Below are 24,934 nucleotides of genomic sequence, written 5' to 3' on the forward strand. Positions count from 1 at the left end.
GAACCGAGCTTGTTCTCCAGTGTAATGGTGTAAACTCCGGCATCTGCATGGACACTCTTGGGAACTTCGAGGTGTGCTGAGATGTGGTCGCTCTTCATTGTTAATCTATCACTTGCTTTAACTTCTTTGCCATCTTTATGCCAACTAACAGTTGGAACTGGGACAGCTCTGAAGGGAACAGGGATGCTTAGTTTTTCACCTTCAATAACAACAATGTCATGAGTCTCCAGATCAATTGTTGGCCTGCCTGTAAGATATAATCCAAAAGAGGAAAAAGAGTATGTCAAAATGAAATGCATAAGTAAAGCCTGTTTTATTAATTATAAAATAAACCGTGTTCTTACAGTCTGGGTCTTTGGCAACCACGTTTTCGGAGATTTCAGATGGCTCGCTGACACCAACAGCATTGACAGCTCTCACTCTCAGAACATATTCCTTGTCAGGAACAACACCTTCTTCAACCTTGAATTTCAAGTCTTTTATTGGGCGAGAATTAACCCGCATCCATTTCTCAGTGCCTACTGGACACATTTCAACATGGTATCCTATAATAGGACTTCCACCATTTTTCTCTGGAGGCTTCCAAGCAATGGCAATGTGCTTTCTCCCAGCATCAGTCACATGTAGGTCAAGAGGAGGTGAAGGAGGACCTGAAAAAAGAGTGAAACATTCATATCCACAATCTCATCATTAAGCTCTAGACAATATCCTTTGTATAGTCAGCACTACTTACTCTTTGGATCTTCAATTGACAGGATTTCTGTGGGTTCACTTGGGTGACCAACTCCGGCTTCATTTTCTGCCCGAACCTGAAACTGGACCTCTGTGCCTTCAATGACATCAGTTACTCTGAAGTTACAGTCGGGTCCTGCGGTCTTTCCAGCTTTCACCCAACGGGTACCTAGTTTTTCTTTCTTCTCAATGATATATCTATTGAAATAACAAAGCATTTCATTACATTAATAGAAAAAAACAAAGTTAAGAATTTTCGGCTATGTGTAAATTATTCTTTATGCATTAATTAAAATTCTACCTCTGTATTGGTCTTCCACCATCATTTTTAGGTGGTTCCCACTTTAGGTCAACATGTCGCTTTGTCACATCAACAACAGTCAGAGCATAGGGTGGTCCAGGGGTGGCTGAAAGCAAAATATTCAATGGTTAGAAAAACCAGAGGGAGCAGTGATAATCCATTACAAATGATGTCACAAAGATTAAGTTAGCATACTAAAGGTGTCTTTGGCCAAGACAGAGTCTTCAATTTCACAGTAGTCACTTTGTCCTATGGCATTTTCTGCAGCTACTCGGAACACATATAAAGCGCCCTCTGTCAGTGGGGTTACAGTACACTTGGTGTCCTTGACAGTTGTGTCCACTGTTTGCCAGCCTTTTCGTCTCACATCTCTCTTTTCCACGATGTAGTTGGTGATAGGGGATCCTCCATCTTTCTCAGGAACTGTCCACTTTAGGTCTGCTGTATTTTTTGTGATATTAATAACTTCAAGCCAGCGAGGTGGTGATGGAGGATCTGAAGAATAAAAGAAAAACAAATTCAATTTTTTATTGTCTAATATTCAGTTTTCACTAAATTCTCTAGTAATCACTAGGGAATTATATAGCAAGGATGAAATTATTTAGTAATAAATTTTTCATATTTTCTCATATCGCAGTTCTCAGATATATTTTAGAAGGATTTATATACCTTAAACATCAAGAGTGACTTACATAGCTTCTCCCGGCAAAGCACAGGGTCGCTGGGTTCGCTGGGTTCACTTTCCCCAGCCTTGTTCACAGCTCTAACTCGGAATGAGTACTCCTGCCCTTCCATGAGCCCTGGGAGCAGATGCTGAGTGGTGGGAACTCCTTCAGCCACTCGGACCCACTCGTCTGTCCCAGTCTTTAGCATTTCAATGACATAAGACTCAATCTTTGCTCCTCCATCATGTTCTGGCTTTGTCCAATTCAATACTAATGATGTTTTGCCTACATCTTTCACAGTTGGTTTTCCAGGGGGCCATGGAGGATCTGCAAGCCAATGAAATGGAATCATTATTCAGGTTTGTCAAAAAGGGGTTAATATGAGCTTCAAAATAATCACATAAAATATATGAATAATACCTATGGGGTCTTTTATTAAGATTGGTTCAGTTGATCTACTCGGTTTCCCAGGTCCAGCAAGATTTTCGGCCAACACACGGAATCTGTATTTTTTCTTATTGGTGAGACCTTTTACTCTGGATTAGAAACAAAGTACCAGTTGAATACCATAATAAGAAGCAGAAATCTCTGTTTACATAGAAGAGGTTGATTTATTTAAATTGTAAAAACTTTACTTGGAAATTTAATTGAAAATATTTCAATATAAATTTAAAATTGCCTTTTAATTGTCACACATTTTAGGTTTGGCTAAATGTACCAACCTAATTATAATACTATAAAAATGACCATTATTATAATATACTGGAAGGCCAAACACTTTGAAACTTCCAGAAAGTTAATATTTTGTAGCATATTAAGAAAAGTATCCTTGGATGCAACATATCATTTTTGAAATTATGTGTTAATAGGAAATATAAGTAAAATGATTATAATTTTTATAGTAATATGTAATCATGTATCATCAAAAGGAATACTAAAGAATGAAAATTTGTATACACTATTCTTTTAACATCTTGATGGAGATTTTGGGCATACCTGTACGTTGTGTCCTTTACTGGCATCTTATTGCATCTAACCCATTTATCAGTATCAGGATCTAATCTTTCAACCCAGTATCCAGTGATTGGGCTGCCACCATCATCGTCTGGCTCACACCATGTGAGAGTCACTGCATCTTTAGTGATATCAGAAGGTTCTAGGCGAGTTGGAGGTCCAGGTGGATCTATAGACAAGATAATGACGTGTTATATGTCCTATATATAAATAAGACACCTAAATCCAAGTTTGACACAAGCATTCTTTTTGTTGTTGTTGTTGCCAACTGATTTATGAGAAACTTACCAAACTGATATTTGGCTGTTATAGGAGCAGCCTGAACTGGCTCGCCAACACCATACATGTTTTCTGCAGCAACTCTGAAGAGGTATTCTTTATTGGGTGTTAATTTGGTTGCCTTGAAGTTTGTATCCTTGACAGTTGATGAGAGCTTGTGCCACACTTCACTGTCTGTTGCTTTTCTCTCCACAACATAGTTTGTGACTTTAGATCCACCATCATCTCGTGGCGGATTCCATGTTAAAAGACATGACTCATTGGTCACGTCTGTGATGTCAAAAGCAGCAGGTGGTCCGGGTTTATCTGTGGATGACATTACACATGTAGAAAAAAACATTTTAAAAAAGTTTAATTTTAAAAAGTAGCTGAAATGAGTTTCCTTATTTTTAAAATGAGAGCCTTCCTTACCTAAGACATTCACTTCTACTACAGCAGTGGCTCGACCACAGACGTTCACAGCCTCGATGATGTATGTGCCAGTGTCACTTCTCTTACTATCGACAATGGTCACTGTGGATTTTTTAGGAACATTTTCAATGGTGATTCTTTTGTCCTGCTTCAGAAGCATATCAGCCTTCGTCCAAGTTATCTTAGGTTCAGGTTTTCCAGTTACAGTGGCAGGAAGTTCAATCTTAGTTCCTGCTTTTACAGTGAGACCAGCAAGGAGCTTCACATCAAGGAAAATTTCTGGAGCCTCTGAATTGGAAAAAGATTATTTACGATGTTAGCAAGTTCAAGCAGAAAGTCAGAGGTCTGGTTGATAAAACAAAAACCAGAAATAAATACCCTGTGTGTCCACAGCCTGGATTTCATCTGTGGGTTTGCTTGGTTTGCTAGCACCTTGCCTGTTCAAGGCCTTAACACGGTAGGCATACCATTTGCCTTCTTCAAGACCTGTTACTTCCATTCTGTCAGAAAATGAAATGAGATATTTTACTATAATGCATAGAATTGTGTAGTATTCATAGTATTTCCAAAATCCATGCCCCTGATTATAGTATTCTTTAATTCTGGATTGCTTCTATATTGTAACTAATGAAAATCCTGAGTAGGGGATGAGTTCAATAGCACTTTCTAAAAACAGACAGGCACAACAGGGGAATTCTCAATGAAAAAACTTAACATTTAGATTTTCCAAAAGAAAGCTCATTTTAGTGAGTAAGAGTAGACATCTGCTCTTGTGCCAAATAATTAAAAACATACTTTGTTTCTGCAACTGGTTCTCCACAGGCGACCCATCGATCAGAACCACGTGGACATTTTTCAACTAAATATCCTTTGATGCGTGAACCACCATCATATTTAGGTGGCTCCCATGTTAGGAAGATGCTTTTGGCTGTTCGATCTCTCCATTTAACATTCTCTGGTGGATCAGGTACCGCTATAACATTTTAAAGACAGAGAAAGTCTTAGATATACCATCATATTGCCAACCTGTGCCTTTCTCCCATAACTTCAACACTAGGTTTAAAAGCAAAAACAGGTAACAAGAGGCTAGGTGAGAAATCGTAAATAATACACTCACTTGCAGGAGCTGACATATTCACAGGTTCATCAACATATGCAGGTTCCCCAGGGCCACATTTGTTACGAGCACAGACTTTAAATAAATACTCCTTTCCTTGAACAAGATCAGGGACTGTGAATTCTAAGTCAGTCACAAAGTCCATAACCTAGGACAAAGTGATACAGTTAATTAGTTGTTTCCCAAAACCCTTTGCCCAAGTCAGAAGATTTTTACCATGAGCAGGGATAGACATGGAAGTTGTTTTGAATGCTAAGGATTATTAATTTCGTATTAGGGAAAAAATTGCAAAGTAAGACATAATATTTGACCTTAATATAAAGTAAAACTGTTTCATAGTTTGTACACATTAAAAAGGTGGTAAAAAAGCTGGTAAATAATACCAACTTGGTTATTAGAAATATGATTACAAGTCAAGGTAAAAATAGTAATGAATATAAACTGAGGAGAAAAAAAAGGCAGATTAGGCCAACTAAGGCAATCTAGTGGTGTGAGATGTCTGACCACCAGGAGTTAAGTACTTAATGTCCTTAGAATTGCTGATAGTTTAATAGGGGCATATTGGGTACTTATCAGATACCAAGTAAGTAGTTAAGGTTTCCTTCTTTTAAACAGTCTTAGTTGAAAATTCAGTAAGGCTTGGTTGAACTACCCAAGCATTAGCATCAATGCATTTAAAAAAGTTTTTGGTACTTTTTTAATAGAGAAAGGTAAAAACATAAGCTTTACAGAATTCTGGGATTTCCCCTCTTTTTTTTTTTCTGAAGTTGGTGCATCGCTGCTCAAAACTCACTTTAGTCCATGTTTTCCGGCTGACTTCTCGCTTTTCAACAAGATATCCAGTTAATGGACTTCCTCCATCATCATCTGGCGGTTCCCAAGTCAAATGTACTGAGTCCTTGGTTATGTCATCAAATTTCAGTTCTTTGGGTGCACTTGGGCGAGCTGAATAAACACAATCAGAAGTCAATATAGCGAATAGCTTGAACTAATGTTTGTTACTACCATCAAATCACTTTAGATAACAAAAGTTTAGTTCCTTACCAATTACATTGACATTAATTTCCCCAGAAATTGCTTTCACCGGATTTTCAAGATTCAGTGTATAAATGCCCTTGTCTGGACGTTCACTTGGAGAAATGACAAGTTCGGCATAGGCAGATAAAGTTTTCATTTTCACACGGTCCCCTGCTTCTAGAACTTTATCTCCAAAAGACCAGGTTGCAGTTGGCCTTGGATAGCCTGTACTTGGAACTAGGATCTTGATAGGATTTGGAACAATAATTTCCAGACCATCTTTAAAGGCACTTAAGTCCATTGTTGGTTCAACTACCAAGAAGAAAAATTAATGAGTTTCCAGTACTGTATTTAAGTCCCTGTTACCCCAAAGCAGCCATGTGCCATTCCCAAATCTAAAAACAAAATATTCACTTACCAAAAGTATCATCAGCAGTTAGAGGACCAAGAATTTCAGATGGATCTGAAACACCAGCTTCATTTTCTGCAGATACTCGATACAAATATTTATTGCCTTTTTGTAATCCAGTAACCTAAAATTATGAATTGATATTTGTAAAAAAACATACATTTAAGTCCATGATCATACACTGAATATTGTTTTTAGATGCATATGTCCTACCTTATAAGTCAGTTCGGGGACCAGTTTCATATTGCAACGAATCCAGTTATCTTTTCCCTCTTCACATCGCTCTATTATATAGCCCAAGATTGGGCTTCCTCCATCTTTCAGAGGAGGTTCCCATGTAAGCTGAACTGATGACTGAGTCTGATCTGAGGAATTTAGGTTCACAGGAGGACTTGGTCTCTCTGAAGTGGAAGAAAGAGTTGGAGCAGACTGTTTAATTCAGTGACAATTTATTAAGACAATGCTGTAATCGATTCTATTCTCTTCTTTAAAATATCAGGTTTATTGTACTCACAAAATAAAAGTAGTAGGCAAGGCCTATATTTTTATGATTTGCAAATTTTTCTGATGTTCTACATTTTCATTAACTTCTATTTAATTTTATTTATTTTAATCGATAGGCTTCTGGATTACATAAAGGAGTTATTTACTTTTTTGGTGGGCTTACCAATTGGATCAGCAACTTTGATGAAGGGTGTGGCTGAACTTGGTTTTCCAACTCCAATTCTGTTTCGGGCTCTGACTCGGAAACTATACTCCTGTCCTTCCACTACATCGGTAACAGTTGCAGACAGGTCTTCGGCTCTTACTGTCATGCCTGTGTCCCATCTGATAGAAGTCTTGTCCCTTAATTCAATGATGTAGTTTGTGATCTCAGCACCACCATCATACTCTGGTGGTTCCCATGTCAATGAGACACCAAATCTATTCACATCTGTGATGGTTACATTCAAAGGAGGGCCTGGAACATCTGGATTTCATCACAGAAGAAAACATGGGCTTTGGGTTATATCAAAAATAAAAGCAAAGATAAGCTAGTTTGCCATTTATTTAAAAAATTCTTACCATATTTACTTCTTGCTTCTACAGGATTGTCAGTTTCCACTGGTTCACCAGTGCCAACTCTGTTTCTTGCACTCACACGGAATAGATACTCAACTCCTCCTTTTTGTAGTCCAGTGACAGTAAACTCACAACTGTCTGCACGGTCAGTGGCCAGAACCCAGGTCTTTCTCTTGATGTCACGTCTTTCAACAACATAACCTATGATTTTGCTTCCACCATCAGTTAACGGTTCTTCCCAAGCGAGGCCCACTTCACCATCAAAAGTTTCTGTTACTTCTAAGTTACGTACTGGCCCAGGAACATCTGAAATTCACATAAATTTTTTTTTTTAGTGTGTTATCATGCTTTTACTTGTGCTTTGTCAATCAAGTCCAAGTAACTCAAGGGCTTACCAATAACTTGTAAATTGATAAATGCTTCTGCTTTCCCGTGTTTGTTCTGAAGCACAATTTTATACCTTCCTTTGTCTCCTTTCTGGGCTTCTAAAATTCTGAAAGTGGTTTGTTCAGCTGTAGTATCAACAGTTTTTGAAGACAGAGCTTCATTTTCTTTAAACCACTCAGCTTCTGCTTTAGGGTAGGCATCATAGGGCACCACCATTGTCAGAGGCTGGCCGACATCAACTACAAGGTCTTGATCAGCTGTCTTGATTTTAGGTGCAGCTAGTGAGAAAAATAACATGTGAACGTGTTTGAGTTGTTTCTTGTAGTCCAGCTACACCATAGCTTCTTTACTATGCTTTTGTTAGCAAATATTGGTTACCTAACCTTGGAAGTACATCGCAGTAACTTTATGGCAGAGAATACTAACTGATTTTAGAGTTCTTATACTGTAAATTATCAGACTAGAAAGTAGAGAATTAAGAATGATATTCAACCATGAAGTCTCCATTTTTTGTCAAAAAAATAACAGAGAACTAAATACAATGTTTTTTTTTTGTTCAAGATAAACCAGACAAACTTTCTTATTTACAAGAGGTTAACTAATGGCTTTTTCATAATGACAACCTATAAAGATATCTCAAAGCTTTGGTCAAGATGAGAAGAAATCTAAGAGGTGCCACAGGGGTTGGGAAAGTAGGAGAATGGGAATACTTTTAGGTCTGGGTTTGCTGGGAAGACTCTCAGGGTGCTGGGTTAATTCTAGGAATTATTTGAACAGCCGCCATGTGCTAGGAACTGCTCGAGGTTCTGGCAGGTAAGGAGGAACGCTATAAAGTTCCTTTTATTCAGGACACTTTATAGTAAGAGAAATTAGAACTGTTAACAGGTAGATAGGATTTAACAGAAACAAAGGGCTTTCACAAGCATTATCTCATTAACTAACTGTGAAACTTGAAACTTTCACTGTATCTGTGATATTGTGAGGACATGTGAAAATAAAAGAAAGGGACTTACCTGCCAGTTCAAGCTTAGCTCTGGCTTCTTTGTCTTTGGCAATAAATCTGTATTCACCCTGGTCACGAGGCCTAATATCACAAATCTGTAGCCTGTGTATCTTTCCTTCACTCATCATCTGGTATTTGTCACCTTGGACCACAATCATGTTATTTCTTAGCCACTGGACTTCCACCTTATCTTTGTTGAGCTCAGCCCAAAAGACAACATCAGTACCAGGGGCTTCGAGAATATCCTGTGGAGGCCTGATGATTTCAACAGGGATTTCTGAAGAAAATGTGAAATAAATACAAATATGTTTGTATTTGGATTAACTACCTTTTAAAACTGGTTCTAATATTAAAATTGTCCTTTCAGTTAATATGTACCTTCCACAAAAAGTCTAGCCCGAGACCTCCTGTCTTCTACTCCACAAGCATATTCACATTCATCATCCAGCCTGCAATCTTTTATAATGAGCCTATGTGTACTTCCATCTTTTTCAAATATGTATCTGAAAGAAGAGGTTGAATTATCGGTTAGCTTGCATAATGACCACTAAATTGTCAATAATGTATATATAGCTACAGAAATAGAGGTCAAGAATCTTTTGCTTACTTTTTGCCTTCTTTGATTTCTCTCCCATTTCTGTACCATTTTACATTTGCTTTCTCTCTGGAGAGCTGACAGGAGAAGACAGCATCATCGAATTCAGTGACTGTCTGGTCTTCTAAGTGTTCCACAAATTCTGTAGGAGCTTCGATGATGAGAAGCTCAGCAACAGATTTATCTTGCCCAGCAGTTACAATGTATTCACCCTCATCTGGGAAGCCACAGTCTTTAATGGTTAAAGAGTGCTTATATTTATCAATTCTGTATGAAACGCGGTTGTCAAAAGCCACCTCTTCTCCATTTTTGGTCCATTTCAGTGTTACATTGAGACGATTCACCTTGCACCAGAATGTGACAGATTTCTTCTCCATTGTTTCAATGTCTTTAAGAGGCTCAATAATCCTGAGGTCTTCCTCTGTTGTAAAAAAGGAGAATGTTGATTTTAGTTGTTTGCATAATAAGAATTGATTTTAAAGACCTCTAATGCCATATAAGTGACTTACCTTCTACTATTAGATTGGCTGCACTCTTAACATTTTCACCTCTATGATTGGTCAGAGACACATTGTAGTTGGCTTGATCATCCAATCGTGCATCTCTAATTCTAAGGCTGTAGACCAAATCTTTTTGAAGAATAATGTATTTTGAACTATCAAATATGGCTTCTTCATTTCTGAACCATTTAGCTTTGGCACCTTCGGTATTGACTTCACAGTTAAAGACGACTTCTTGTTGTTCTTTCACGCGAGTGTCCTTAAGAGGAACTATGATCTTGAGTTTTTCTGAAAGTGACCAATAAGACTCCATAGTACAAAGAAGGACCAAGTCACAGATATAAATGTGAGTAAACTCTAGAAGCAAAAACAAACTTACCAATTACTGTCAGGTGAGCTGCTGCTCTGGCAGCCCCAACCATGACCACATAAGTACCCATATCTTGTAACGTGGCATCTTTTACAACTAGGATCCTCTTTTTGCCATCAGCAATAATGTCATATTTATCTCCAGATTCAAGTGTCTTATCATCCCTCTTCCACTGGACTTCAAAGCTCTCCTTTGATATAGAGCAGACAAATTCAGCCTTTTCTCCTTCAAGTATTTCAAGGTTTTGAGGCTTTGAGATAAATTCAGCAGCAAGTTCTTAAAAGAAAAAGTTGCACATATTCAAAACTTAAGCATTTGTACCTTAAGCATGTGCAACAAATACACATTTTTAAAATAAAATATTATTCATAGAAATTTTCATACCATGTACTTTGACTTTGCCATCAGTTCGAGAACTTGGGAGTCGGCAGTTGTAGCTGCCAGTATCCTCAAGTTGGGCATTCTGAATGATCAGAGTTCTCTTTCGTCCATCAGTAAGTATTTCATATCTTCCTGTTTCAATGATCTCTTCATCTCCTTTGTACCAAATCACTTCTGCTCCAGGCTTAGAGACTTCACAAACAAGTTTTATAGTGTCTGTTTCACTAACTTCGATGTTGTTAAGATTTTTTGTAAAGACAGCTTCTTCTTCTGCGAGAAGAATAAAAAAAATGAGTTAAACAAAAAGTTATTATTATTTTTTTTTCCAAAACATAAACTTCTGCAAAGAAAGACTTCATTCTTACCCAGTACTGTCAGCATGCCGGAAGTTCTTGCTGTCCTTACTTCACAGGAATATTCTGCTTCATCATCCAGCAGACATTTATTGATGACAAGAATGCGCACTGCTCCCTTAGATATGATGTCATATTTTTTGCCCTTTTTAATTTCAGCACCATCTTTAAACCACTGAACCTATATTTAAGATAAATAAATACCTTTATCTGTTTTGTTCCTTCAGATGTGTGTCCTTAAGAACTATGATCCTGAGTTTTTCTAAAAGGAACTAATAAGGCTTTATAGTATGAAGAAGAACCAAAGTGGTAAATATGAAAAAGTATGTCAACTGTAATTACAAAAAATTTTTTTTAAAAAAGCAAGAACAAACTTCTTCGATTATTGTTAAGTGAACTGCTATGATGCTATTATCAGTTATTAAAAATAATGTGATTGTATAAGTTTAGAGCCATACAGGACTTTAGATATCATACAGACCAAATGCCTTCATTTTCTGGATGTGTAAACTGATACTCAAAGTTGACCTGCTAATGGTAGTTAATGGCAAACAGGAGTATTTAGTTGAGACATATGAAATCGATGATATTTGATTATTTTTAACCTAAAAAACAGCAATTTAATATGTTTCAAACTAATAATATCTAAATCTCCTGTTTGTGAATCCAGTGTTTTTCAAGTAATAGTAAATAAATAATTCTAAAAAGAGAACAATTAAATCAGTAACAGATTTATCTTGTCTAGCAGTGACAATGTATTCACCCTCATCTGGGAAGCCACAATCTTTAATAATTAGAGTGCATATATTTATCAATTCTGTATAAAACCTGGTTGTCAAAAGCCACTTCATACTAAAGTAATAATCTCTAAGCTAAAAGTAGTGTGATGACCAGAGACAAGTGAGATTCACTTTTTTTTTTTTCACATTTTGACTAAACCAAAAGTAAACAAAGTTATCTGACAGCAGAAGATCACAACTATATAATCACAGACCTTTGCATTTTCTCGGGAAATTTCACACTCAAACCGAGCCATTTCTTTTTCTTTAACTTGAAGATCTGTGAGTGGTCTTAGGAATTCCACATGAGGAGCTGTAAGAGAGGGTCATCAGATTTCAAAATGAGGTTTCTAGAAATTTACTCTAACATTACTGTAGTACATATTATGAAAAAGTGAGTCTATTGGGGGTTTTTCCCATCTTAATAGTCTACAACTGATTTTGAAATCACTTGGAGCTGCCATTCAGGTATGATACTTTGCTATTTACATCTTTGTAGTTTTCATAAAATTATATGTCCAGATAATTATGTCTGTCTGTCTGTCTATCTATCATCATCACTAACTCAATTCTTCTGAATGATAGCTAAAAGAAATATCTCTATTGCTACTGCTCCAGAGTTGAAAGTCAATACTGTTAAAGGAAACACCAGCAGCAAATAAACATTATTTAACGCAGCCAGCATAATCTCTGAGAAATTAGCAGAATCCAATGATAATGCAGCTTGAAGCACTAGGACCAGTCTTGTCTATAGCAGAGAGGCATGAGTCTGCAACTGAAATCACATAATTCCTTTTTTTTCAAGTCAGCTTCAAAGACATTAGCCATAACATCTATTAGTGTGACAAAGCAATGTGTTTGTATAGAAGAGTGATTTGGTTTTTTTACATCTCTTGTTTCATTTATCTCTAGAATTAAGTCAGCAGATGTCTAGGATTGTAGAGCTGACTCCTTGCCTTTCTTTCTTTCAGGGCTCTTTGTGAGTCCTTCCAAAGATGGCTGTTTTTGATCAATGAGATTCTGGGACACAAATGCTGGCTAATAGGCTTGAAGATATATGCTCATTGTAGCTGAGCCTTCTTGGAGTAGAGAAAAAGTAGATGACAAAAGGAAGAAGGAGACCCAAGAAGCTACTCTGTCATAGACTAAAGCAGAACAATCACAAATTAGAAAGAATAAAACAGTACAAGACCCATGGAAGCACAATCAAAGCCATTATTTTGTAGCCGTTGACAGATGGGAAGCAACTAAACTAAACAGCAAATATTGCACAAAAATATACACTGAAAAATATTGTCCCTGGACAAATAAATGAATGAAAAAAATGAGCTAGCATGCAGCATTTTGAAAAAGATGTTACATTTTTCACCAGAGGAAGAAGTAATGCTATAAACCATTAGAGCTCTCATCATTCTCAGGACTCAAAGAATCCAGGCTTCTCTCCATCTTCTTGTCCATTCTTATTCTCAGAGAAAGCATTATGTGAATGGGCTTTATCATATTCCAGCAGACCTCTAGCCATGCTCCTATTCAAACTGAAATTTCATGCTCATTTCCTAATTGTTTCCTATACCCGATGATTCATTTTTCTTTCAAATAAAATTTTCTTTCTTTTCTTTTCTTTCTTTCTTTTTCCTTTCCTTCTTTCTTTCTTTTTTTTTTTAAAGTATCATGGTGCCCTGAGAAACATAGTGAAAAATGATCAATCTGTCCTTATCAGACCAGATGTAGTAGAAGAACTTTCCTTTTTTTCTGAACACATAAAGGATCAGGTTATGTCAGTATCAATACTATAAGTTGCCAAGAATGCAGTTAGGCCAAGAAGGGCATGCAAAAGGTGTTTTTCTTTCTTTCTTTTATTCTTTCTTTCTTTTACTTTATTTTTTTGTTATCAAAGAGTTGCAAATGAAAAGTCTTGTGTAAGAAGAATACTTACGCACGACATTCAGGTTACAGGAAGTCTTAAAATCCTTAGCATCGCAAGTGTATCTTTTAATATCCTCTGGGGTACAGCCATGAATAATAAGTTTTCTGACCCTGCCGTCAGCAACAATTTCATACTTCTTGCTTTTGAGAATTTCTGTACCATTTTTGAACCATTTCACCTTAGCATTTTCTCTGGATACTTCACATTCCAATACTGCAGTGGCTTCCTCTTCGACCGTCTGGTCCTCAAGAGGCTTAGTGAATTCAACTGGGGGTTCTGAAAGAATCATACTAATTAGCCAAGGCATCTCTCTTTGCTTCTCGAAGAGTTTCAATACCTCTTCAACTTTCCTCTAGTACCTCCAGGGCTTTTTCTATTTTTAAGTTTCATTTGTAAGATTTGATTCCATGTGAATGTTTTTCTCTAATAATAATGTTTCATCATTATTTGTACATACAGAGGAAAAGCATTTTTTAAAAATATGAAACATCAAGGAAATAATAGCCAACTTTTTGGTTACTAAAATGATAGATACTGAGTCTGATAATAATTTTTACTCTTCCAGCTGTTCATTGAAGCAATAAAAACAGTGGGGACAGAGAGAGGAAGTGGGGACAGAGAGAGGAAGTGAAACCTATTCTAGTCAATTTCAATTTTTTTTTAGTAGTCTGTGAACTATTTTGTTAGGTCAAAAAGTAAAAATAGAATGACTATTTGGTGGATTTTACTGATCTATGGTATTCAACATATAAAGATAATTGAGAGTTGGTATTATTTGTGAACCTCCACATTACACGTTTTTAAAAATAAGCCTTGTAATTACCTTTCACAAAGAGGTTGGCTTCAGTTTTGAAATCTTTTGCTGTTAGTTGGACTTCTCCAGCATCTTCTAACTTTACATCCCTCAGAGTAAGTGTATGAACTTTTCCTTCTGAACGTGTGACCACCTAGTTTTTTGAAAAAATATGCAGTTTATGAATATTTGAAACACAATCAAATATATATATATATAATGTACATATAATATATATATAGGTGTATTTAATTCATTTAGGTAAACAGTTTGAAATAGCACTTTCCAAGTTGTTTTGTAGTCATATACATAGCAATATGTATTTAAAAATGATTTTAATTAATAGTTGAGAATCTTTTAAGAAAATTTTAGGCTTTCATAGCTACCTTTACATAATTACTAGGTGACTTCTTATGTTGAAATGCCTAGGCAAATTTGTTTGCGTGTGTGCATTCATGTGTGTGTGTATGTGTGTATTATATTTGCCATATTATGCCACTGGGTTTATATATATATAAAGGAAGGACTTAGAAAGCTAAATTATAAAATGATTGTATATGGTAAGCTGGAAGTAAACCTTATGTTCTAAATGCAAGGTGTTTGCCATGCAACAAGCTAGAATTCTTCTCATTTATTTTAGCAATTAAAATTATCTTGCAAACCTATTAAACTTGTGTTTAAAATAATTTGTACAATTTCTTAATTTTGTTAAAAAATGCAAACGAAGATATTGACTTCTTCTCTTTCATGTAATTTGTACCTCAAGACTGGGAAAATCTGGTATCAGACAGGGCTGCAATTGTTCACATAGCAATGAACAAATGGATAAAATGACTTTAGAAATAGTTAAAACAGGAGACCATTGGGATATTAGGATAACAAGGCAAATGCTGCCATTACTGTTAACATATGAATGATAAATTCTGCTTGTAAATGTAACCTTAGGTTATGTGAAGGGGTAGTCTGTAGCAAAATGAATTGTCAAAAAGAATACACCACCTTGATATGGGCTGTCATTAAGTCCCATAATTGTGGTTTGCACAACTGAAAATCAGAACAGGTCTGTTCTGACAGGAATGATAAGTCAATTGGAGGTTCTTCTAGTTCTATCATCTAAAATTCCATAAGATGCTGTGTCTTGTCTGTCATCGACTGATTTTACACTGCTTAAGAGTTCATTTAGAGTTAAGAATAATATAAATGTTTTTACAAGTGGACTATTTATTATGCTGATAAAAAGGAAGGAGTCAGGAATAAAGTTTCATATAAAGGTTTTTCCTCAGTTAAGAGCTGGGCATGGTTATTAATATAACTACCTTAATAACTGAGAAAGGCCAAAAACATAATAAGGGAAAATAAATGGGTAGGAGAAAGTAATTAAGATATATTCTAGGAACACAGCTGTTTATTCAAGGACATGGTGCTCGAATGGGAAAAGTGTTTTTATAATGACATTTTGATATAAATTTTGAAAGCAATTTTGGACTGTGATTTACAGCTTCTTAAAAAAGTATCTCAGGTTCTATCCTACCCATAGATATATATTATCAATTAACACATTTTATCATCTGAATTCCTGAGGATACTCTAGAAATTTCTGTTACCATGAACTTGGCTCAGAACACAGTGGTTCTCAATAAATTGCCCGAACACAATGTACTCTATGTTAAAAAAAGAAAAAACAAAACAAAGCAAAAACAAGTATCTTGTAAAAATAAACCAATAAAATGAATGCTGAAGATTTTGTGGTGGATTATATAAGAATAATGTTAGCTATTATCCTTTTAAAATATTGTTAACTTATAAGGGAAGCATATTGCTATAATAGACATTATGACTGTGACCAACCTATTAAAGTTTCAATACAAAATTGTCAAAGGCCCTTTAGGACTTAGCAATTCTTTCTTGGATTGATGGCCAAAGGAAAAACAAACAAACAAACAAACAACCCATTTCTAAAATTTTCTCTTTTGATTTCTTATTCCAACTATTTATTTTTGTTTGGTTGGTATAGTATAGGAGGCTAAACATTTTATAGAGTGAAGATGAAAGGCTTGAATTAAATCGATACTAGTAGGTTTGTTCTGATGGATTTAATTCAAACAAAACTTGAAAAATGTAATAAAATGACTTTATAACTTCTTGGCTTATGCTTAAATTTGTTTTAAAAAGGGACATTTAAGTACTAGAAGAGGAAAGTGATAAAAGGCTGAAGTATTTTGGGTGGCTAAAGTAAAGGATTAAAATTCTTGTGCCAAGAGAGACACAAAGAAGCCCTATTTAGAATTATAGTAAGGTGATCCCTTTTAACTTGAGAAATAGTTTACTGACAATAAGAAATATACATATCTTTTTTGAGTAAAAAAAATGTGAATAAGATTTTTATGAGTCTACATTTTAAATTAAAACAATTTTTAGATTAAAACTAATGAGACTGATCCTTTACTAAAAAGCTCTCATTTTACCAAAAGATATTTAGTAGCAAAAGAATAATATCATTTGTCCTTAAGCAATGTTCCTATTTTCGAATTACAAGTTTACGGATCAAGAAAGCATCTTAAAAAGTCAACCGAATCTCTGCCTTTAGACATCAAAGCAATTAAACCATTTCAAGAAAGCAAACTTGAAGGTAGAGATTCTTTCATTACCCAGTTCAATATTTAGATCTCACTGTAAGGGATGTTTTCACATATGTAAGTTAACTTTCATGCTACAATGTGAACATATGGCTGCTTTTTCTATTCTTGGTAAAAAAGGAGATCGATTGGGGATTCTTGTCTGTATAATAGGCAGACTTTATCTCCCAGATGGCTGTTACTGTATTTACTCTTTAATCACTTTGGTAGAATACTAGCTTTTGTTTGTTTGTTTTAGAACAGTTGTTCAAAGGCATTTGCCTTCTAATACTTCAATCAACTTTGTGGCTCTTTGTTAAACTGAATATAATTCCCTTGTTAATTATATTCCTGTAAGTCTTAAAAGTTTGATTTGTATCGAAGTGTTTGTTGATGGCACATTCGATATTATTTCTAAAACACTGGGGAAAAAATGCCAGAGAACAATGAACTGCCCTGTGCTTTATTTTCAACCCATGTTGGACATTTTCTATATATTATATTTCAAAAATTCAAAATTAATGATGAATTATCAAGATAATTTAAACACACACAGTGTTTTGGGGGCAAAATACATAACTCCATTTAGATAAATTATATTTTAGGCTTACCAAAAAATTACCTTGGTTTTTACTTATGGGTAAATCTTGGGCATAGAAAAGCTAACACTAGGAGCTTGTTATTTCCTAAAACTTTTTTAAAGTATATGTGTTCATATATATAGATAACCACAGCACGCCTCTTTCTTGTCAGTATCATCAGTTGCACTCTAAATAGTCCACTCGCATTCCAGAATTTGCACAGCTCAAAGTCCTTCAGGGTTAAAAATAGCTTTGGAAAAATGCTTAAAGAGCAAATCTGCCTAGAAGTTATCTCAGCTACTCGATCAACTGCTTGAAATGGAATTTCAATCCTCTCTTCTTAATCCTCTTCTATGCAGAACACTGGATAGCACGGGGAGAATTAGTCACAAAACTTTTCTGTGCTTCGTTGTTATAACGCATCCAAGTCTTTCTGATTCTTCCTGTCTTCCAGTTAAATCCAACTATCACTGATAGCTCATGAGTGTTTGTCTTTTCTTCAAAAAACTAACGACTGATTGTAATTTGATTTTTTATTTCCATTTCAATAAAAACATCATCAGGTTAAACCCAACAAAAATGTGAAGAATCTGCTTTACAGTTTCAGCAGAAATCAGACTAGAGTAGGAAAGAGAAAGGGGAAGGGAGTGGAAGGGACATAAGAAAGAACAAAGAACAGGGAACATACAAGTAAAGACAGAAGAATTTGAGAGAAAAAGAGCAAGACAAAACAACCACGCGCCTGCTTTTTACCTTATCGCTGGGTTCCAGTTTCTTGCCTTTGAGATACCATTCCACTGGGATATCCTCATAAGAGAGTTCACAGTCGAATGTGGCTGTTTCCCCTGCAGTCACTGTGACATCCTTCAGAGGCCTCAGAAGACCAATTACTCGTGCTTTGCGAGAGGAAGGAAACAGCTTTGGATTACTCATTTTGTAATTCCAAAAGAATACATACAGACTCAGTTATTAATCCTTATGGTTGCTTTCTTCAAGAAGAAAAGAGCCACAGAACTGGCCATTGTTCCCATGTGAACATGGCTGCTGGTGTCGAGAAGGGGAGAGCTGGTGGCCAGAGAGTGGGTATTTGTAGGGGCCCTTTCGTTCTGATCTACAAGGTCAGTGAGAAATTTGTGCTGCATTTGTCTCTCTGCCAGGCGTCAAGTTCCTCTTGCTACATAAGGTATGTGACTTCCAAAATAACTAAGACTCTGATTGGGAGAGGACAAGGGCCTCTCAATCACATAGCCTGTCCTTAGCCATCAAACACTTTGCACCTTCCAAAATATGTTAGCCAAATGCTCTCGGCCTCCCTTCTTGAGACTGAAATGCCCACACAGCAAAGTTTTTCTTTATAGTGCTACAGCTGAACAGCCACTTGAAGAATGTGGTCTATTAGGGTTAAATTTCTTAGCTAGATTCTTATAGTGTGTATTTCTATTCTGAATGACAGGATTACAAAATAGGAAAACTGGACTTGTTTAAATTTCTTTTGTTCAAATGGAAAGGTCGATGACATATATGTATGATGATGTCAAAGAAGTAAATACAAGAAAGCCAGTTTCTGTACTTTCCTAATATTTTTCTTAATTAATAATTCCAATTAATGTCACTCACATTCATTTTCTGCAAAAGTGTACACTGGAAATTCAGCAGAAACATGCAATACTTACGTTTTACTCGGAGGTGGGCACTAGATTTAACATTGGCAGCTTGGAAATCCACCCCACCGGTCTGATCCAGGCGGCAGTTGTGCAAAATAAGCACGTGCACTTTGCCTTCTTCCTTGATCTCACAATCCTGCACCAAAAGAGAGAGAAAGTTTCGTAGGAAATAATTTTCGCTGGGATTTTTTATGAGGGTGTAATATCTTAAAGGAATGCTATTAATAACTGGTGAGACTTTGTATAACTCTGAACTTTTTCTGTGTGAAGTAAAGCTTACATGTACCACCATGAAAGCAATGTTTATTTTAGTTATATAATTCTGAACCAACTGGCAGCATCACCAAATACCTACAACCTTATACCCACTATGCTGGAACAAAAATAATGCAGGTGTTGCTGTCTGAGCCCATTCAGAGACCTTAACATCTCTCTGTGGCTGAAGGTCTGACAGAGAATATGATCTCATGTTTTAAATGCCCTGTATGCACTCTGGCTTTTTGCCCGTCCTTTTCTATTTCACATAGCTCCTCTAGGTGTTGACAAGTTCAGAAATAGCCTTACAGGTGTTTGGAGTAGTGCCTCTCCCTTGAGCTTCCAGTTGGCATGGATATCATCTTCAGAGATTTCGGTTTCAAAACGGGCTGTCTCAGTCTCCATCACCTCCACACTGTACAGGGGTCGCACCATTTTAATTTCCCGATCTAGGAAAGTGAAGGGTCAGTATGTATCATTAGCCCCTGCCAGAAATAATCCCAATAGCTTCAAAAGTGTAACTCATGGAAATTTTCTCACCCTCAATGTCAAGCTTTCCTGAGGTCTTATCTGTCCCACAGTCACAGGTGTACTGTCCGATATCTGATTTCAAGGCTTTCTTTAGGATTAGCATGCGCTTCTTGCCATCTGCCTTAATAATAGCATTTTTAGATGGCTTTATTTCCTTTCCATCCTTAAACCACTTCACTGGGGCATCCGCTTTGCTAATTTCACACTGTAGAATCACTTCATCTTTTTCTACGGCAGTATAATCTTGAAGCTTTCCTGTAAAGTATGGATCTCCCTCTGCAAGTAAAATATAAGTGAAAAAATTTCATTAACCACTTAGGGAAATGACAAACTCTTGAAGAGTTCAAGAGGCAGCTCACAGAATTCTGGGCATGTGTTAAAACTATACCAAAAGCTCACTCATTTATTATGTTTGAAAGTTCTATAAATGTTAGAAAGGGAAGAAATGCATGGGATTTATCAAGATCTAATCCATCTGTATTATATTTTGAAGTATTATTAACAGTAGTTTGAAAGATAGTATAAAATTTACCTTCAAATATAATTATGTGCTCCTTCATTATTTGGCTAAATTTCTAATTTCTTAGCAAATCTATTATGTTTTATTTACCTTTATGCTTTTAGGTTTACATGATTGGTTTTTCTTAATATCAATGAATGGTTTGCCTGTAATAGTTTCTATATATGTTAAACTTCATATGTAATCTTCTTGATGTTAAGGAGTTAAGGAAAACAATGAGGTTTATTAATGTATGTTCTGTGTTTCCTCTCATATTAAAAACTTAAAAAACATTTTTCTGAAATAATTTTGATAAAGTGAGAAGATAGAAAGTTTTCATATTCTTATTTTAAACATGACAGGGCTCAATAATTTTAAGTATGATTTTATCTGGCTCTTTTGTAAACCCGAGTGTTCATTACTTGAAATCCTCATATGTTTAGGAAAAATCTTTTAAAAATAAGCCTGATAACATGTGATAGTTTCTTAAGGATAGGGGCTGCTTTTATGCAATAGAATACTTGGAAGACTATTTTAAATACTAGGCACTCCACAGATTTCTGCTGAATCTAGTGCAATAAATTAAATTGAAAAAAAGTACCTACCAAGCACAGTGAGTTTAGCTTCTGAACTAATTTCCATAGCTTCTACTTTAATTTGAGAGGTATCATCAAGAGTGAGGTCTTTGAATGTAATTGAATGAATTTTCCCCTCATTGTGCATTGAGACCACCTTGCTGGTATGCAGGCGCTGGTCATTCTTGAACCATTTCACTGGGATGTTGTCGTGGGACAGCTCCACAGTAAACACAGCACTTTCCCTCTCTTTGGCTGTTACATCCTTAAGTGGAGTAAGGAATTTAAGCCGGATTCCTATCAAGAAAAAAAGGCAAGCTCATTAATTTTAGTGCTTTAAGGAGGAAATATAAAAAAAAAAAAGTAAAAAAAAAATTTAAAGATGTTTTATCTGATTAAAATATTCACCTTCAATGATCAGTTTGCCGCTTGTGTGCTTATCTTCAGCTTCAAACATGTATTTGGCTTCATCTTCAAAAGCAACTGATTTGATCACCATTGAATGCTTAGTACCATCCTTTATAAGCTCAAATCTGTCATCACCTGTGATTTCCTGGGTTCCTTTCAGCCAACGGTAGGTTTTGGGCTCCCTGGATACTTCACACTCAAACTTAGCCTCATCTTTCTCAAAAACTTTAACATCACTGAGAGGTGTGATGAAGATAAGTGGCAATTCTGAAAGGAAAGGATGGTGTGGATGAAGCCAGAATAAGCTTCCATTCACGATCCCTGATCAATTTAGGGTCTTGTAGGAAATCTTGCAAAGAAAATACAAAAGGGTGGCTGACGGGCAGAACATACCTTTCACTTTCAGATTGGCTGCAGATTTAGCATTGGCAGCCTGGAAGGACACCTCTCCTGTCATATCTAGCTGGCAGTTATAAAGGACCAGAATATGCTTCTTCCCATCCTCAATGATTTCACAGTCCTGTTTGGAGTGAGGGTTAGAAGAAAGAGAAAGAAAAACATCATTTTCATAACCGGTTATTCCTACAAATCTTCAAAAGATTTCATAGCAGAGCGTATCTTTTTCACCCTGAACAATCAAACAAGCCTCTACATGTATGATCAGGTAATCTTGACTTACAGGGGATGCAGTTAAAGGCTCTCCTTTTAACTTCCACTCGCCATGAACATCTGGCTCAGAAAGTTCAATTTCAAAGCGAGCTGTTTCACCAACGAACAATTCTACTCCATACAGAGGTTTTTCCACTTTTATTAGTCGAGCTGAAATTATACCAAGCTTTGTTAGAATGACTGAACAAATAAACTGCAGGTTCAGATAGGGTAAATTTAAAAGTTTTGAGCAACTCACCCTCAACATTAAGATTCGCTTTTGTCTTGTCTGTGCCACAGTCACATACATATTCGCCTTTATCTTTAAGTTCTGCCTTTTTGATTTTTAAGATGCGGTGCAGGCCATCCGACTTGATAGAGTGCTTGAGTGAAGGTACAATCTCTTCACCGTCTTTGAACCATTTCACTGGTACATCTTTGCTCACTTCACACTTCAGAATAATCTCATCCTTTTCAACTCCAGTTTTGTCACGTAATTTCACAGTGAAGTAGGGATCAGCCTCTGTAAAAGATATTCGGCAGATAATGAGAAAATGAAAGTCTATTAAAGAGTTACAGGTTGCAAAATATTTAGCTACTACCCACTCCCACTATCTAAAAACTGGCTATCTAGTTATAGTCAGTCACATTTACCTAAGACTTTTAGGTGGGCTGTGGAGCTCAGGTCCTTAACTTGAGCTCTTATCTGGGATATATCATCCAGTGTCACTTCTCTCATTTCCAATTTGTGAGTCTTGCCCTCAGATGAGATGAGCACAGTTCTGCTTGTGTGGAGTTTGGCATCATTTTTGAACCAGACTACATGCATTTTTTCATGGGAAAGTTCACAAACAAAAGTTGCTGTTTCACCTTCTTTCACTGTTTGATCTTCAAGAGGTGATATGAATTTCAATCTTATACCTACAATGCAAGCATGGATAATATGCTCAGAAAAACAATTTACCTTCAGAAATATTCCACTCTAATTTGCCTAGGTAAAAAGAATTTCACATGGCATTTATTTATTCATCTTTTCAAATGGAGTTACTCTCCATTAAGAAAAATGGGGTTGTTTTGGTGGCAATGTAAAAGTAAAGTCATGGTGCCAGTTGTCACTTGTAGCTATTAGAACACGGTGTTCTATCTTTAAAGTCATATAATTGTGCGCCTAAATATGAGATGTTATAATCAGATCTCATCAGCTCTAACCTGTAACAAATAGTCGTGCTGAGGTCTTCTTGCCATCCACCTCAGCAGTATAGACACCTTCGTCATCAAAATGAGAATCATTGATTACAAGAATATGTTTCTTTCCATCAGCAATGATGTCAAACTTGTCAGATGATTTGATTATATCAGGTCCTTTAGACCATATAACATTTGCCTCTCGAGTGAGAACACATTCAAATCGAGCTTGTCGCCTTTCTGGAACAGTGACATCCTTCAGTGGCACAGCAAAGTCAAGTTCGATTTCTGAAAATCAAAAAGTAAGAATGAGATTTTTCAGAATGCAGAGAGACATGAAATGAAGTTGAGCCCACTCCTTGAGTTCTAAAAGCCCATACCTTTTACTGTCAGAATGGCAGTTGTAACTGCATTAAGTGCCTGGTAAAGGACTTCACCAGCTTGGTCCAGTTTGACTTTGTGCAAAGTTAAGAAGCGTTTTCCACCTTCTGCTTTGATTTCACAAGTCTGAAAAACAATAGTTTTATTAAGCATTTAAATGAGATAAATTCCTTAGAGGAGAAATGTTTCAGATATAGATTTCTATAAAGTTTAAAAAATTACTGCTGATAAAAAGTAAGTAAAAACGTTTTGTCATAAATTTTTTTCTAAATGACCAAGCGATCCACAAACAGTACATCAAATTTCTTCCCCTTTGAGACTTAAGTAGCTCTGTCATTATGGAACCAAATCTGAATGTCAAACCTGAATACAAAAGGTAGTTATTTTATATGACTGACAACTTAAAATGAGAATTACTCACGGGTGAGGGCCTTAGAAGTTCTCCCTTCAGTTTCCATTGTCCAGGAATGTCTTCTTCTGAGATTTCTGCATCAAAGCTTGCACTTTCTTTTTCATAAATGGTAACATCCTCTATTGGTTTAAGCAATTCAACCTCACGATCTGTATTGGTCAAGAATGAAATATGATAATGCTTTAAATAGTTTAACGATGCTTTGCTTTCATGGTTTTTTTTCCCCATATGCACACACAAAATCTATTTTTTAGAATAAAAGGTAAGATTTTTTATACCTCCAAGTGTCAGCTTTGCAGGGTATCTTTTCCCTTCAATTTCCACGGCATATTCATCAATGTCTTCTGGCACGGCATTCTTAATTTTGAGGTATACATGGTTTCCCTCTTTCACTATCTCAGTCTTGTCATTTGGTTCCCAGGGGATTTCATCATATCCTTTGAACCACTTAATGTTTGGAGTATCCCTTGCTATATGACAGGTGAAAACAGCCGTCCCCTTGGGTTTCACATGTTGATCTCGTATGGGTTTCACCAGCCAGTCTCTTATGACTTCTGTATGAAAATGAGGTCAGAAAAATAATTATGAACCTAATAAGTAATACACACAACTTCCTCGGTCAATTTCAGAAATAGAAAAAAAATTTTCAAAACTGGACATGATTAATTTGCTATGAGTTATTGATATTCACCTTCTTAGAGAAGGTACAAGACTGCTGACATTCTGATACTGGGAAATAAAATTCTCTCTTCCACTTCCTTAGCATAATATTAGGCAGAACAAAATTTCCCCACAAAGTACTAACCTACTACTTTTACACAGGATGAACATTCCAGGTTGTTGGCGTTTTCCACAGTAACTGTGTATGTGCCAGCATCATAGTCATCTGCATCGTTGATGGTCAGGGCCCGCATCAAGCCAATGACCCCGGGCACAATTTTGCCAGGTTTTTCCACCACAATCTTCCCATCCTTCCTCCAGACCACATCGCGTTCTTTGTTTAACTCGCAGCTTAAGTACAATGGCTGTCCTTTGACTACCGTGACCTCCTCTTCAAGTGTTTTTACAAAACGCACAGGAAGTTC

At 36.2% G+C, this 24,934-nt stretch overlaps 1 protein-coding gene across 1 annotated transcript in view; it reads right to left on the minus strand.

Moving 5' to 3' along the window:
* TTN (titin) overlaps nucleotides 1-24,934 on the minus strand; it is a 266,736-nt gene that overhangs the window by 84,360 nt on the left and 157,442 nt on the right. Inside the window, 45 exon segments of the mRNA XM_025039310.1 lie at nucleotides 5-247; nucleotides 345-650; nucleotides 734-930; nucleotides 1,034-1,139; nucleotides 1,229-1,528; nucleotides 1,726-2,025; nucleotides 2,119-2,234; nucleotides 2,695-2,881; nucleotides 3,001-3,297; nucleotides 3,403-3,690; nucleotides 3,781-3,902; nucleotides 4,198-4,375; nucleotides 4,520-4,667; nucleotides 5,313-5,464; nucleotides 5,564-5,848; nucleotides 5,955-6,069; nucleotides 6,159-6,346; nucleotides 6,613-6,915; nucleotides 7,011-7,313; nucleotides 7,403-7,672; nucleotides 8,408-8,674; nucleotides 8,776-8,900; nucleotides 9,005-9,413; nucleotides 9,502-9,780; nucleotides 9,872-10,138; nucleotides 10,247-10,513; nucleotides 10,609-10,777; nucleotides 11,591-11,688; nucleotides 13,312-13,578; nucleotides 14,126-14,249; nucleotides 18,045-18,187; nucleotides 18,965-19,091; nucleotides 19,520-19,659; nucleotides 19,751-20,017; nucleotides 20,846-21,112; nucleotides 21,224-21,490; nucleotides 21,617-21,743; nucleotides 21,903-22,042; nucleotides 22,131-22,394; nucleotides 22,526-22,792; nucleotides 23,081-23,344; nucleotides 23,437-23,563; nucleotides 23,859-23,998; nucleotides 24,128-24,403; nucleotides 24,655-24,933. Coding sequence (XP_024895078.1) covers nucleotides 5-247; nucleotides 345-650; nucleotides 734-930; nucleotides 1,034-1,139; nucleotides 1,229-1,528; nucleotides 1,726-2,025; nucleotides 2,119-2,234; nucleotides 2,695-2,881; nucleotides 3,001-3,297; nucleotides 3,403-3,690; nucleotides 3,781-3,902; nucleotides 4,198-4,375; nucleotides 4,520-4,667; nucleotides 5,313-5,464; nucleotides 5,564-5,848; nucleotides 5,955-6,069; nucleotides 6,159-6,346; nucleotides 6,613-6,915; nucleotides 7,011-7,313; nucleotides 7,403-7,672; nucleotides 8,408-8,674; nucleotides 8,776-8,900; nucleotides 9,005-9,413; nucleotides 9,502-9,780; nucleotides 9,872-10,138; nucleotides 10,247-10,513; nucleotides 10,609-10,777; nucleotides 11,591-11,688; nucleotides 13,312-13,578; nucleotides 14,126-14,249; nucleotides 18,045-18,187; nucleotides 18,965-19,091; nucleotides 19,520-19,659; nucleotides 19,751-20,017; nucleotides 20,846-21,112; nucleotides 21,224-21,490; nucleotides 21,617-21,743; nucleotides 21,903-22,042; nucleotides 22,131-22,394; nucleotides 22,526-22,792; nucleotides 23,081-23,344; nucleotides 23,437-23,563; nucleotides 23,859-23,998; nucleotides 24,128-24,403; nucleotides 24,655-24,933 — 9,771 coding nt within the window.

Source organism: Pteropus alecto, unplaced genomic scaffold, assembly GCF_000325575.1.
Source record: "Pteropus alecto unplaced genomic scaffold, ASM32557v1 scaffold3, whole genome shotgun sequence".
NCBI lineage: Eukaryota > Metazoa > Chordata > Mammalia > Chiroptera > Pteropodidae > Pteropus > Pteropus alecto.